This window comes from Papio anubis, chromosome 13 (assembly GCF_008728515.1).
Source record: "Papio anubis isolate 15944 chromosome 13, Panubis1.0, whole genome shotgun sequence".
Classification (NCBI taxonomy): Eukaryota; Metazoa; Chordata; class Mammalia; order Primates; family Cercopithecidae; genus Papio; species Papio anubis.
In genome coordinates, this window is record NC_044988.1 from 30,962,729 (window position 1) to 30,978,228 (window position 15,500).

Consider the following 15,500-nt stretch of genomic DNA (forward strand, 5'->3'; position numbering starts at 1 on the left):
GAATGCAGCCAGATAGAAGAAAAAAGCACATATGTATATGTGTGTGTGTGGCTTATCCTCACTGAGTGCCTGCTGGCCTACTCGTGCCATTCTCAGTGATAAGTCCTTTGCATGTGTCACACAACTAATGATGGAGAGTCGGGATTCAGACCCCAGCAATTTGACTTGAGAACTAATGTTCTTAACCACTTTCCCATATTGGCTCCTTCGTGGCAAAAAGGCTCATGACAAGGGAAAAAACCTATCACAAAGTCTGGGTACCAAGATGCAAGCATTTTACTTCTGTGTGTAAAGAGACAGTATCTGTACACCTTACTTCGAGCCTGTGAGCCTTTTCCCTCTTACTCTGGGACACAGTATCAACAAAATTTGTAATCTTTTACCGGCCCAAGCACTGGTATTTTAAAGAATGATCTAGACTCAGTAGTAAAAGATTCCAAGATACCATTTAAGAATGTAGGAAGCAGGCCGGAAACAGTGGCTCCTGCCTGTAATCCCAGCACTTTGGGAGGCTGAGGTGGGCGGATCCCGAGGTCAGGAGATCGAGACCATCCTGGCTAACATGGTGAAACCCCATTTCTACTAAAAATACAAAAAAATTAGCCGGGCGTGGTGGCGGATGCCTGTAGTCCCAGCTACTCGGGAGGCTGAGGCAGGAGAATGGTGTGAACCTGGGAGGTGGAACTTGCAGTGAGCCGAGATCTTGCCACTGCACTCCAGCCTGAGTGACAGAGCAAGACTCTGTCTCAAAAAAAAAAAAAAAAAAAAGAATATAGGAAGCAGAATGATTTGTTTGAGAAACTTTTTAAATCCAAGGTTAAAATAATATGACCGAACAAAGTAGTAAAATTTAAAGGATGAAGTTCCATTTATCTGGATACTTATACACAATAAACGCTTCGCGTCCTAATAAACCCAATCCTGAGTTCATTTTCTGGCTCATTTTCAGAAGAGAGGGCTCTATTCCTTTTTTTTTTTTTTTTTTTTTAAACCTGGCTCCAGAACCTACGTCTTCCGTCATCAGGTGCCTGTCATTAAAGGGAATTCATTTTATTACTCACTGCTCATGTCTTTTTAAATTGTCAACAGTCGGGGCTTCGTTAGAAATGACAATATTTGGGCAGGTAGGGTTTTATGGAAGAGTGGAAAGGAGACATGAATGAAGGAGGAAAGAAGATATCTCCTTCAAATAGAATGAGCCCATTCTGTCACTGAGAGGGCACCTCCATTTGACAGCATTGCTGAACTTGTCCCCACATCACAGGTTTCATGAGGGAAACAGATAACCTTACTTGCAAAAAATAATTGTTTTTTTAGATTGGCTTTTAGAAAAGTAAAAATAAGGCATGACTTTCTTTTTAAAGTTAATATTAGTCTATTTATTGTTTATCTCCTTTTTATAAAATAATTACTTTTAAACACCCCTGCTAATATTTCAGGATGTTATTCACTTATGTAGAGGTAGTTGTGTTCCCATTTTGCTTCTGTTCCATTTCCTAGTGTTATTCATGTGTGAAGAGAATCTTTTTGGCCGGGGTGGTCTGCCTCAAATCTACTCCAAAGTTATAATTCACCAAAAGTGACATCATCCTAGCCAACACCAAAGAATTATGGTTGGAGTTGAGGCATTGCACATGGAACACATAACTCTGCAGTGGTTTCTCCTACGAAATGTCAGCCACTCTTATGATGGAATGTGCCCTTGCCTGCTGTGGGCACCACTCAAATCTAACCCATCATTTTTCTTTTCATTTTGATTCACTTTTCCTTTCAGAGATTCAAGTGAAAAGAAAAATGGGAACTGAAAAAATTTGGTGTTTTTGAGGGGTGAGGGAGAGACCTTCTGGTAGAAAATAAAGTGTTTTGTTTTGATATCTGAAATTTTATATGCTCAATTTAAATATGTTTTATTGCATTTGTTTTTTCCAACCTGTGGAAACCACTTAAATTCCTATTGAATGCATAGATCTTTTATTTGCATGAATGTCCTGTATGCTGGAAACCAAGTGGGAGCTCTGAATGCTTAGAAGTTCTGTGCCTGTGAGACTTGGGTATTTTAATACATTTGTTGCCCTATTGCTTCAAATCAGGCATAGGAATGCATTCAGTAAAGACTGTCTCCCTCCCTGCTTAGCTGCCCTGGGACTCCCTTCTGGAGGGCCAGAGTTTCTACTTTGTTTCTACTTTGACTCCTAAAGTGAGGACTGAAGGGAAAGCAGATGGCATTTTGTACTTCTGACAATGAAGCCTAAATTGTTTATGTTGGAGAGGGAGCAAGAGATAAACCAAAGAATGTGATTTGTCTTCCATTTGAAGATACCAGGGAAAAGTCTTGTCAAGTAGCAGACCACCAGTGTCTGGTGTAGAGGAGATAATTTCTGTGGATAGAGAGCAAAGCCAGCCAGGCAAACGAACCCGTAAGCCGCCTGAGGGACAGACAGGCATACAACCTAATGAATAGGTAGTTAGACTTTGGGCAAGGCTAATTGCAGCAAGCTGTGTTAGTTCCCCGGCCTCTGTAAGTAGTCGTTTTTATACAATCTGTCAGAGGGAGGAGAAAATAGACCCACACAGTAAATGGACTTGTGGTGTTTAGCTAGGAAGTGGAGTTTGCTCTAAGTCGCTCTGGTAGCAGACTCCAGGAGCACATGGCAGGCGGACTCATCTGAGTATCTGTGCTGAGGAGTTGTATTAAACTGTTGCAACACTTTGAAATTGCTTTAGAAAAAGAGTACTCCCAAAGTTGCCAGCTAATATGGTATCGAATTTCCTGAAAGACCTTTCTTTTGCCGTGTGGTTTTTCTATAAAGCTGAGTCAATTAGGCTTCTTTACCTCCTTATCCTTGGTGGCAATAAAACGACAAGAGCTGAGGATTGAGGGTTGAGCATGTAGACGCTATTATCTCATTGGATGTTTACCACTGCCCTATGAGGTGGCTGTTGTTACTCTCCGCATTCTATAGATGAGCACACTGAGCCACAGATTGGTTGAGTAACTTGCTCAGGCTCACACAACCAGCAGGTGATACAGCTGAGGTGAAAGAGCATTTTTTCTGGAAAGATTCAGGGTGTTTAAATGTACCTGTTTAGTGCACAGCAAGTTGTAGTACTTTTAAATTGGAGACTGGAATATATAAGTAGATGTTTGAATCTCTCTGTGTCTCTCAGAGTTACGGGTGAATCAACAAAATTAGAATGTTTTTTCTATTTAGTGACTGAAGAAGGCTGTCCATGCATGTATCAGGTCTAGTTTGGAGTCACAGACTAGATTCTGAACCAGAGAAGACACATAAGCTTTGGTTACCTTTCTTTGATTAAATGTAGTTTTAAAAATAATGACTTGACTATATTTCAGGGAGTCTTCATAGTCTTCTGCATGGGTATTTCTAGACAATAATGCTAAAGAGGAGAGTGCCAGTACAAGTGAAATTACAACATGATTGCAGTGTTATGGCTTTTGTTGATGAATTATTTGAACTGGGAAGAAAAACACTTTGAGAACTAAATTTAAAGTAATTCTTCCGATATTATCAGTAAGACCTAAAGGTAGTTGCTTTTAGAGGACCTAAATGTATTAAATTCCTGATTTAGCATGCTTGTACCAAGTCTTCAAATATGTTACATTCTATCAGCTTCTTGAGCTTCTTAAGGAGAGTCATAGAATCATAGGGAATTAAAATAAATGTTAGAAATCTGTATCTATTCTTACTTGACTGGATCACATCTAGAGCAACCCAAATGAAAATGTGCCCTGTTTTAAAGATCTCCAGGGAAAAATATTCTAAAACTTCCCCCAATAATTTATTCCAATGCATAGTAACCCTGAGACTTAATATTTAGAAATTGGTTTCTTATATATGGATGAAAGGAACTCTAAGAAGGTATACATTACATAAAAGACCTTTTATACAGGAAAAAAAAAACTACTTAGATGAAAAAACTTCTTAATTATGGAGGTACAATACCTAAAATTAAAAATAAAACGAAGTGCATTTTCCACCTAAGATTTTTTCATCAACCCCTAGAACCACTGCTGGAAATTACCTCATGAAGAAATCTTACCTAGCTCTGTATCTTTTGGAAGTGTTTTACCTAATTTTAGAAAGAGGGGAAAAGAACAGTAACATCACATACACACACACACACACACACACACGATACGAACACAGACACACACTGTAGTTTCCTAAGCAGTTTGTTCTAATTCTTCACATTCCCCCTGTCAAAATGTTTGCTTATAACTTTCTTTGTATTGTCATTTAAGCCCATTTCTAATTGGTGATTGTTGGAAATTGAATAAATGTGTTCAATTTTTCATAATGTATGTCGTTGTATGGTTAATTATTAAATCGCTCTGAAGTATATAGACTATTATTTTTGTTACCATTTAATAGCTATTTTTTCTTAGAAAGGATATAGAAAAAATTGGAAGAATGCTCTGGACTTTAACATCTGCTTACTGAGATTCTTTTAAAAAAATTTACTAACTCATCTGGTATCATCACTAAAATTATTTATAATAATAAGGCAACTGAAAATTCATCTAGGAGGAGAGGTGGAACATTGAAAAATTTAAGTCTGTACCTAGTAATTAACTTAAACTCCTGAAGTTCAATGTGGAAAATTATTTTAAATTAACTTATTCAATGCACTTTGACAAGCTTGCAGATTACATACTATTTTATTCTGATAACATGGGATAATGATCCCTTGAATCCTAATATTTGCTCATTTTTATGAGGTGGAATGAGCAGATTTTTTTTTTTTTTTGGCTAACAATGAATGTTTTAAGAAATGTTTTCTAATATGTAGTAAGAAAAAATTTAAGTTCCCAAAATTCACTGATTAAACCTGAAATATGCTTTATAGGCCTTAAAAGAAAAAGTGTGTGCAGATTGTAGTTCATATCAGAAGACTGATAAACTCGTTGCTCTGTTTGTAAAGCATAGGTTCTAACAGCAGGGCTATTCCAGACTGGGATAGAGGTCTGTCCTAAAAGGGCTTGAGGTGCAATTTGCAAGATGTGATTTTAGGACCATACCGAAATTGCATCTGACTGTTGGGTGACTCCCTTTCTTTTTTGAACTCTGCATGCACCTGTAATTAAAAAAAGAAAGAAAGGAAAAGAAGGAAAGAAAGAAAGAAAAAAAAGAGAAAGCAAGCAACCCATTGTAGAGTTACATTGAAAGCTGGCGGTAGTTTCCTTAATCAATTGTATTAAGTCGCAGTCATTTTCGGATCATTTGCACCCATGTTCGTTAGTGAATGCCATTTCCCTATGGGGATAGATGCCAGATTCTTTTTTCTTTCTGTGTCTTTTTCCTTCTCCGTTTTCTTTTTCCTTTTACCCCATTCCCTGCCTTGCCCTCCTCTCCCTCCCTCCTCCTCCTCCTCCTTGCCCTCCTTTTTTTTTTCTTCTCTTCCCTTAGGTGTTTAAGACACTTAATGGTCCCCAGCACTGGGCCCCGGGGGGCGGCGGGCAGGCCGGGTGTGGCCCGCGGGGCGCCGTCCCGCCCGAGCTGCCCATGTCGCTCTTGTCCCGCAGGCCCGGGGCCGGAGCTGAGCGGCCCGAGCACCCCGCAGAAGCTGCCGGTGCCCGCGCCCAGCGGCCGGCCCTCGCCCGCGCCCCCCGCAGCCGCGCAGCCGCCCGCGGCCGCAGTGCCCGGGCCCTCGGTGCCGCAGCCGGCCCCGGGGCAGCCCTCGCCCATCCTTCAGCTGCAGCAGAAGCAGAGCCGTATCAGCCCCATCCAGAAACCGCAAGGCCTGGACCCCGTGGAAATTCTGCAGGAGCGGGAATACAGGTAATGCACCCCACCAGAAAGGGGCTCACCGGCTGTGTGTTCTAGCAAGTGCCACCAAGCCTAGGGAGGTGAGGTGCCTGCCCATTGGTTGGCCAAACTGTGATTTTCACCCATTCAGTCAGAAAACTTTTATCCACCCCTGTGGCCTGCCAGGTGCCGAGGTAGGCACTGGGGTTTTGAAGATCAAAAGCCGCCGGGGACTTCCTGTAGACCCAAGAAAGTGATCATCTCACACTTCGATTATGGAATACATTGTCATTGTTTGTACTTGTGTCGTTGAATAATGACTGAGGTGGTGGGATGTTGAGTGTGTTGTGCTGGCCTGACTTGCATGTTAGTTGTACATTTCTACTCAAGCATGCTTTGGTAGCTTTGTATAAACTTTGTTTTAATTCACGTGTGTCTATGGTGTGATCCAGCCTTATGGGTATACCCTGTGCAAGTGTCTCTATACAAGGTCCTTATTTAAATTGTTAGTCCAGGAACTTAATTTTTACCTGATTCAGCCCATTTATCAGAATCAGGGGCTGGCAAACCCTTTCTGTAAAGAGCCAGATAGTCAATATTTTATGCATTGTGGGGCCATATGATCTCTGTCACAACTCACCTCTACCCTTGTAGTGCGAAAACAGGAAAACAGCCGTGGACAATAATGGGCTGGCTGCCTTTCAGTAAACTTTACAAAAACAGGCTGGAGGCAGGATTTGGCCTGCAGGCTGTAGTTAGAAGACCCCTGATGTAAGTGGTTAATGTCAACCCAAAAGGGAGTCCAGCAAGTATTAAGTCAAGATAAAATAAAGCTAAGATTGTGGATTCTGGAGTCTGCCAGAAAGCATACTTGTCATTAGTAACTTCTTACCATGGTCAAGTTATGTCTCTTTTCTGTGACTCAGTTTCCTCCTAGGCTAAAAGAAGGTACCTCTCATAGTGTTGGGAAGATAAAATGATACTGAAACATTCAATAAATAATAGCTATTATTATTTCCCAAATACTTCTTAATTTTAAGGAAAATTAGAGTTTAAAAATTATAGAGAATGTTGGTAAACCATGTCTAGGCTCCCTTTTAAAACATTACCTTAATCTTTATTGAAAAGCACATCACTCATTTGTTGTTAGACTAAAATACTAAGTTACCAGCTTTGAGAGGTACTCTGAAAGAAATCAGGATTACTTGCCATTAGATGTGTTTATTTTTTTGGATGAAGAGTGTAACTTTACTCTCATTACTATTAATAATCATCTGTTAAGATATTTTATCTTGCTATTTCCAACATTTCATGTATTCCCAGAGAACTAGATACTCATTGTCAATTGATATTTCAGTGCTGATAGGCAGATTCTGCTGGGTGAATAATTGCGGTGTGTTATAAAGTCAAATGCTAGCATATTCCTCTGTTCATGTGCAGTAGACTAATGTGCAGTACATTATGTTGCTGAAGTTGAATTTTTAAAAAACTAAAAGTATTGGAAAAAATCAGTAATAGAATGGAGAAATACAATGTGGATGCTCTAAAATTCTGACTTCCTAAGAGCTAATATTTTTTTTCCTACCCTAGTAAAGGAAAAAGCTCTGTACAAGCTCCCTAGTTAAAACATTTAAAACATTTTTTTCCCATTTGAATTACCAGTACCTTTGTTAAACTATGTGAACTACCCTTAGAAGAGAGATGCTTTCTATAGCTAGAAATTTTTACATATGTCTAGACTTTTTGCCTTTTTCAGCCTGGTATGTGTGTGTGCACAAGTGTGTTTTAACTTTTTTTTTGCTAGCTCCTAAATGTTCTTGATCATTTTTTTCTGGAATTTTCATTGCAGGACTTTCTTGTAATAAGTTTATTTTAGAAACTTTTTTTGGAGATTACCTTAATGAATGGTCTTCCAAAGTACACAGTATTAAGTAGTACTATTTCCAATGTATAAAAAGATTTTGTTCTGCACTCCTATGTCAATAAAAAATGCTGTCAGTATCTTTTAACTTATGTGCATTGCAAAATGTGGAGAATGGCTGTTTTTCATAGTATTATTATTGCTTTATAAATGCCTACTCCTTTGTAAAGCCTTGTGGCTTTTGAAATGACTGATCTGGACAACCCTAAATCCGGAAAGGTTGTGGGTCCTTTGGCCTGAATTTTCCCATGGCCACCTGGAGAAGAAGCATCGTTTTGTAGTGACAACATTATGGGGCATGTTTTGTATTCTTTGGTTACAGAGCAGTAACTTGTCTTCTGCCTATATGAAGATAAGTTGTTCAACTGCAGAGATTACATTTATCCCTTAAAAGGGTTAAATTAGGTCCCTTAGGCACTTGCAAAGGACAACAAATAAACTATTTTTTTTTCTTCTTTTGACCCTTTGTGATAGAATGGCTTACCAGCCTTTAGCATTGATAACTGTTAGGATCCAGTGCATCTTTATCATCTGATCAAAGATTAGAGAAAGGTCTAAAAAACCTCTTTTACAATTTGATAAACTTAGTTTGAGCAAAAATCATGTGTCAAATTCTTGAACAGATGTTAATTTCTTTGGGTCTTGTAATATCATTTACCTTGTCTATGAAATTTGACAGGAAATTTTCAGAATCTTAAATTTTTTTAACATTTACGTCAGTTGGCTGCTTTTCCTTGTTCATCATAAAAGCAGAACGTTGACAAATTGACCTTCCTTTTCATTCATAGCATAAATAGATGTCTGCCTATGAGCACTTTGCTGCAGCTTTGTACGAACTCTCTAGTTGAAACATTTTTCCCGCTTAAATTGGATCCTTTCTTTTTGACCATCTTTCTCTTGTAATGGAACTTTATTACTTCCATAGTAAGTGTCAGAGAGATATTTCCCTGGACTGCTTTTTTTTCTTTTTTTCTTTTTGGCACACTTTTGTTGGCTTCTCATTGTGCCTAACTTCACTTTCTTCTATTTAGAATTAGATGTCTGGTCAAAAGTACCTCAGGAATCATCACATTGGCATGTAAACTAATTCCGCAGATGTTTGCATGGAAGATGTATTTCACACTTGAAGGAGTTTATTTGGGAAGAACATCTCTGAATTACATCAGCCCTCTTCGGAATAAAGTCAGAATTTAGTATGAAAAGAGCGGTATATCCTGCTTGTGTCAGGAAGCAGACATAGGCTGCTTACCTGTGATTTTTTTTTTTTTTTTGTCCTGCCCTTGTCGCCATTGCAATCCTGAAAATTCCTTCTCAAAAATTACGAATAGCTGCTTTACTTGCAGAGTTACAAAAAGTCACACACACTCTCTTTTTAAAGTGTCACTCAGTTCCTTGAAGGAACAAAATGTACCAGTGTCATTTTCTGTTCAAATAACTCTCCTACAGGAATCATAAACTTCTCCTCTGGACCTGAACAAATATCTGTTGCCTTTAATGGAACTCTTTTTCTTGCCAGAACAGTAACCCCTCTTGATTTACTGTTCAATCTGTATGAAAAACCTGTGTGACCTAATTCTGCATCAATTTTCTGTACTCGTGAGGACACTAAATGAGTCTCCTGCAGTTATGCAGTATTACATCTTGTTGTTGTTTCGGGAAGTTTAGAATCCTGAATCTCTTTATCGGACTACCTGCTGAATCTCACTGATGGGGAGATGAAATTGTCTGGAGAGGAGCATTATTTAAAATGAAGATTTCTATTAACAACAACAACAACAACAAAGATACAATCTTCTGTGTTAAAGAAGCCCCTCCTATACCTTTGCTACTCACCCCCCCCATGTGCTGAATCAAATGCACATAATTTTACTATGGAATCTCCCTTTCCTCTTCTCCTAGAGTTTGCACTTTGTACTTCTTGCCTCCTTTCCATGGAAGAGGGATTCTTTTGTGCCAGGGAATCAGATTCACTGACAAATACTAGGCTCCTTGGAGAAGTAGTCATTTCAGGGAGAAGTGCAGCCCCCTTGCTCCTACCCTGTCTCTCCAGTGCCTTAGTCACACAGTGCCCCATCTACCCCGGGTTCCCACTGCCCACCTCCTCATTTTCCCTACACTTCCCTACTTTCCACCGTCCAGTTCAGTGTGATGTAATCTCTACCCTATCAACCCAGTTGTCCTACGATTATTTATTTAGTCCTAGTTCCATGGTTGTTTGGAAGATTAAGTAGGAATTCCTCTAATTTAGCATCTGACCCACTTTGTCAAAGAGAGTAAATCAGAATACCAAGGGATAGTTTGAGTTCTAGGATATTCAAATAAGAAAGATCTGCAAGGAATCTAGAACCAAGGAACTGGAATAACCAAATCATTGGCCATGATCTCACGCCACTATAATATTTAAGTTTCCTTTGGTATGACCTTAACCTGTAAAAGCAAAGTTGTCTCAGTTTTATTTTTTCCCTTTAAATTCTATATTTCAAAAAAATCAGTAGTGGATTTTTTTCTTTACATCTTAATTGTTAAGATGCAACATCTGTTGCTGTATCCAGATATTTGGGGGCTATGTAGATGTTTTAGAAAATGAGTAAATGAAGTAGATGTCTGTTTCATATAGTGAAAAGTAATAATCTCATGCGTATCACTAGTAAAAGGAATGTGGAAGAAAGTTGGGAGAATTTGAACAATTTTGCCAAAATAGTAAAATGATGAATTTATTATTGTGCATGAAATATAAAGCTTTCAGTCTTTTGAATGATTAAACCATTTTAAAATGCTGTTGTTTGTGTTGGTATGCACAGTTAAAACAACAGCATGGGCCAGGCATGGTGGCTCACACCTGTAATCCCAGCACTTTGGGAGGCTGATGCCTGCGGATCACCTGAGGTGAGGAATTTGAGACCAGCCTGGCCAACATGGCGAAACCCCATCTCTACTAAAAATACAAAAAGTAGCCAGGCGTGGTGGCATGTGCCTGTAGCCCCAGCTACATGGGAGGCTGAGGCAGGAGAATTGCTTGAACCCAGGAGGCGGAGATTGCAGTGAGCCGAGGTAGTGCCACCGCACTCCAGCCTGGCCGACAGAGTGAGACTCCCTCTCAAACAAACAAATAAACAAAAAATAACAACAGCATGGTAGCAGTGATAATATTAACACATTATGATGACAAATCATTTAATAAATTAGAATGAATAACATGTATCTAGCAAATAAAATAAGAATCAGTCGTAGATATTATTTTTAGTGAAGTCCCTGAAAAATAGTTTTCCTTACCACCATTTTAAAATTTTTAAAAATGATGACATTTTATTTCCCTTCCAAACTAAGCAACTGTAGGTTTTTAAAAAAAATCACTCATTTTGATATTTGGCTATATGAAGTATTAGATCTTCTACAGCATTTAGGTCCAGGAGGTTTTACGTTTTCTTGTTAATGAAAATGATGCCTGTCATCGTCAGCATCGTGGCAAGGAAGACGAATGGCCTGGTTGCCTTAGGACAGAACTAGAAGTTAGAAAGAAAAAAAGTCTGTCCTCTCAGCTCTGTAGTCTGGCAACACCATCATGTTTGGAAAAAACTGTAATATTCATTTTTTAAGATAATTTCGACTTTTATTTGAGATTCAGGGGATGTATGAATAGGTTTCTTAACATGGGTATATTGCATGATGCTGAGGTTTGGGGTGCAATGGATCCCATCATTCAGCTAATGAGCATAGTACCTAAAAGTTTTTCAACCCTTGCTGCCCTCCCTCCCTCCCCCATTTAGTAGTCGCCAGTGTGTATTGTTGCCATCTTTATGTCCATGAATACCCAATGTTTAGCTGCCACTTAAAAGTGAGAACATGCGGTATTTGGTTTTCTGTTCCTGCATTAATTTGCTTAGGATAATGGCCTCCAGCTGCATCCATGTTGCTGCAAAGGACATGATTTGGTTGTTTTTTTTTTTTTTAATGGCTGTGCATAATTTTAAACAGAATTCTTAATTTTCAACTTTTATAGTTGAGATCCAGGAAGGTTCTCAGAAAGTATATTTTAATTATCTACCGTTTCATTGCAGTGGTTTTGGTATCAGGCAAATTGAGGTTCCAGTCTTGGCCCCCTTCTTTACTAGCTCTGTGGTATCTCCAGGTGTCTTCAGTTTTCCTCATCAGTAACATGGGACCATTATAACATTTACCTTATAGAGAGAGGCGTGTCTGTGTGTGTAAGAGAGAGACAATTAAATAAAATTATGCATTAAAGGCACTTAGTGCTGTTAATATTAACCTAGTTTAACTTATTACTCATTTTATCATTATTCTTTCTTTGTTGAAATCTAGTTCAGTACAGTTTGCCTCAAATTTAGGGGATGTAGTTCTAAAAACAGGCTTAAATGGCATATAATTATTTGTCAGAATAGGATTCAGGTGAACTCTAAAACCAGCAGTTTATATATCTAACAGTAATAGTATCCCAAGTGAATGGCTAAAGTGAGAGGTCTTTTATTTTCTACTCTGCCTTTATTATGCGGAAGTACATGCAGTTATATTTTTGATGGTGTGTAAAACGAGAATCCTCAACATCCTTTTCTAGAAACTCTTGGTTTTTGAGTACTATTTACTGCTGGCCCTGATTTTTTAAAAACAGCCTCATTTGTATTTTCTTTTCTCAAGCAAGCTCTGCTCACGGAGGAAGTGGCTGTGGCTGGCAGAGCGCTTTCTGAATGTTTAGGGTTGGCTGATTTCTGTGGCATCAGCACCTAAAACCGTTCTTGCTCTCTCCGCTTTAATGGCTGTTTGTCATCGGCATCTTGGCATAGAAGACAAATGGTCCGGTTGCCTTAGGACAGAACTAGAAGTTAGAAAAAAGTGTGTCCTCTCAGCTCTGCATTCTGTCCGGCTGGGAGTTAGGAAGCGAGTCAATTGTTTCTGTCTCTCATTTCTCTCTCTAAGAGCGAGCAAGGACATTTGACTTCCCCACTAGATACAGGGTGAACCTTCTTTCCCTGGTGTTAGATAGGGGTTATGGAGGAAGCCACATTGTTAAGTTAACATATACCTGTCTGCATTAATACAAAGGTAGCTTTTCTCTGCTTAACATCAAAAATTCTAGTTGGGTGTCAGAAATCAACTATCAGTATCTGGAATATGTTTTGCCCTGAACTTAAACCTGATGTCATTGTTTATCATGTAACATTAAATTGTAATGTGTTTTTCCACTGCCCCCTTTTCCCCGTTTTATTGTTTCCTTCAGACTTCAGGCCCGCATAGCTCATAGGATACAAGAACTGGAAAATCTGCCTGGCTCTTTGCCACCAGATTTACGAACCAAAGCAACCGTGGAACTAAAAGCACTTCGGTTACTCAATTTCCAGCGTCAGGTAATACCTTTTCCCCAGTGAATCTGAGATGTAGGAAATAAATGTAATTGTTCCTAAAGTGTTATCTGTGTTGCCTTTAGTCTATTCGATATTGTTATAAAGATATAAAGATAGAAACATAGTAAAATAGTGAATCTTTTAGACCAACAGCTTACAACTAAAAATAATGAAGATGAACTGCTTATTATTCTGGTTTTCTCTTCTGTATATGGGAAAGAGTTTTTCCTCCTGTACTATGGTTTACAAAGTCAAGAGTTATGGCATTTTGTTACCATGGATGAAAAACCCTGGGAACAAGTGGGGTAGCTCATGTTTGCCTTTATGACTCCAAGGAAAAACCAGAAGGTAGTAGATTGGAGCTTCTTTGTAAGCACAGATGTTAAGTGCTAGCCACGACTGTGAAAAGAATTTTAACAAATATGATAGCCACTCTACTGAATTAGTTCATCATTTATAGAAATACATAAAACAGTGTCTTATGGCTTATTTATTCACCAATATCTAAGTTTGGAGTGTTTGATCACATCAGGCTCATACAGTGACTAATCTGTAAATTATCTTGTCATTACAGTAGTTATTAAAAGCCAGTATAATGACCTATTTTCTGATTTCTAAATTAGTAAGAGACTAGTGGAATGAGTTAGAGCTACTTTTCACTTTGGTGAGTTTTGCCTTGTGGACTCAGAATGTTCAAGTTTGCTAGTCCACAGATTGCCTCACTAAGCCAAAGGGGATAAGGAGCCTTTCATTGTTAGTCAGATGGGTTTGTTTTGTTAAAGCCTGGAACATGCAAAATGAATGATTAATGAGTAAAAGTAGTTTGGAAGTATTGACTTAGTCTGTTGGAGGATGCGAGTAAAATCACAGGCCACTCCCCTTGCTATTGTAGGAATTTGGGTGTATATTTGCCTTACTGGCTATAATATCACAGATGGACATTAGTGGTGAGTAGGTGCTACTTGGCCCTTGGTTTGTGAGAGTAGATTTCAGCTTAAATTTTAAAAAGAAGAGGGAAAATTCTCTGAGTTCTGTTTACTTCTTTCTTATTGGTGACCTCACAAGATGAATTAATAAAGTGCTGGATAAAATCTCACTAAATGAATATTAACCAAGTATATTTTCAGGAATAAGTTTATGTTCAAATTAGCATTGCTGTGCTGGATTCTTATTGGTTTCTGATTTTTGTTTGATATTATTTTAAAAATCTGTTGTTTATGAAGCTTCCCAATTAAATTAACTGTAACTAATGATGATTTCAGATTCAGTGGAATGATTATTTAATGTGTATTCTCCAGTCCCTACCCCCTACCACCACATAGCATGCAATACAGATAAAAGTATTACATTTGTGATGATCTAAAATAAGTTCATGATATGATACAAAATGTAGCTCTCTTGGAAAGAATATTATTATTGGAGTGGGAAGAAGCCAAAACTCATATTTCCCATCCTTTGTATGAGACTATGAATTAACGTTGGTGGAGTACCTGCTGCTACCATACGTGAAAGTAATTCTTTTATTCTTTTTTTGGAGCATCATTAAAATTAATCTTTAAACACAAAAAGAATGTTAACATGACATTTAAAACAAAGTGAAAAATTTAAAAAGCTTATTAGCTAATTAGTATCATTAGAATAATTAGATAAAATGAAGTTATTTAAAAGGCAAGACAACATCTTTTCTTTCTTTTACTGTTACAGTACTATAATTGCTTTTGATTTGAATTATTTGGGGGAAAAAATCTTGTACCATCCTTGAAAATATTGCATACATTTGGCGTGATTTCAGTTCCTTCATTTAATACAAACCAAAGATGATTGAGAAGCTTGTAGAGATTCCCTGCCCCACTCTGTTCCATTAAGTGCAACCTAGAGAAGGCCAGGGTTCGGGAACCTAGCTTCTGTTTGGGAAGGCTCTCTAACTGCTCTCCTCTTGACAGCTGAGACAGGAGGTGGTGGCCTGCATGCGCAGGGACACAACCCTGGAGACGGCTCTCAACTCCAAAGCATACAAACGGAGCAAGCGCCAGACTCTGAGAGAAGCTCGCATGACTGAGAAGCTGGAGAAGCAGCAGAAGATTGAGCAGGAGAGGAAACGCCGTCAGAAACACCAGGTTCTTAGACCCTGGGCTTTGCTCACCCTCACTTTGACAGAGCTGTCCAATGAAGTCATTGAATGGGGTCAGAATGACTGAAAAATGGACCCTTGTAGGTGGTAGGGACATCACAGAACAGAACGGTTCCTTGACATTTACATAATCCAGCCACATCATTTTATAGGCAAGGACGCTTAGGCCAGGACATATAAATGACCTGCTCAAGGTCATACAATTGCTCAGCAGCAGAATGAGGTTTATTACTGTCTTAGTCTGTTTGGGCTGCTATAAAAAAAAATAGCATAAACTGGATGGTTGATGAGCAACAGAAATTTATTTTTCACCGTTCTGGAGC

The 15,500-nt window shown here is 38.6% G+C and overlaps 1 protein-coding gene across 9 annotated transcripts in view; it reads left to right on the forward strand.

The window, feature by feature from the left end:
- The window catches only part of SMARCA2 (SWI/SNF related, matrix associated, actin dependent regulator of chromatin, subfamily a, member 2), a 182,214-nt gene that overhangs the window by 28,779 nt on the left and 137,935 nt on the right, over positions 1 to 15,500 (forward strand). For all 9 annotated transcript variants that reach the window (XM_031654174.1, XM_031654181.1, XM_031654176.1 and 6 more), the window contains 3 exons: positions 5,546 to 5,801; positions 12,923 to 13,049; positions 14,990 to 15,163. In XM_031654174.1, coding sequence (XP_031510034.1) covers positions 5,546 to 5,801; positions 12,923 to 13,049; positions 14,990 to 15,163 — 557 coding nt within the window. The remainder of the gene's footprint in view (positions 1 to 5,545; positions 5,802 to 12,922; positions 13,050 to 14,989; positions 15,164 to 15,500) is intronic.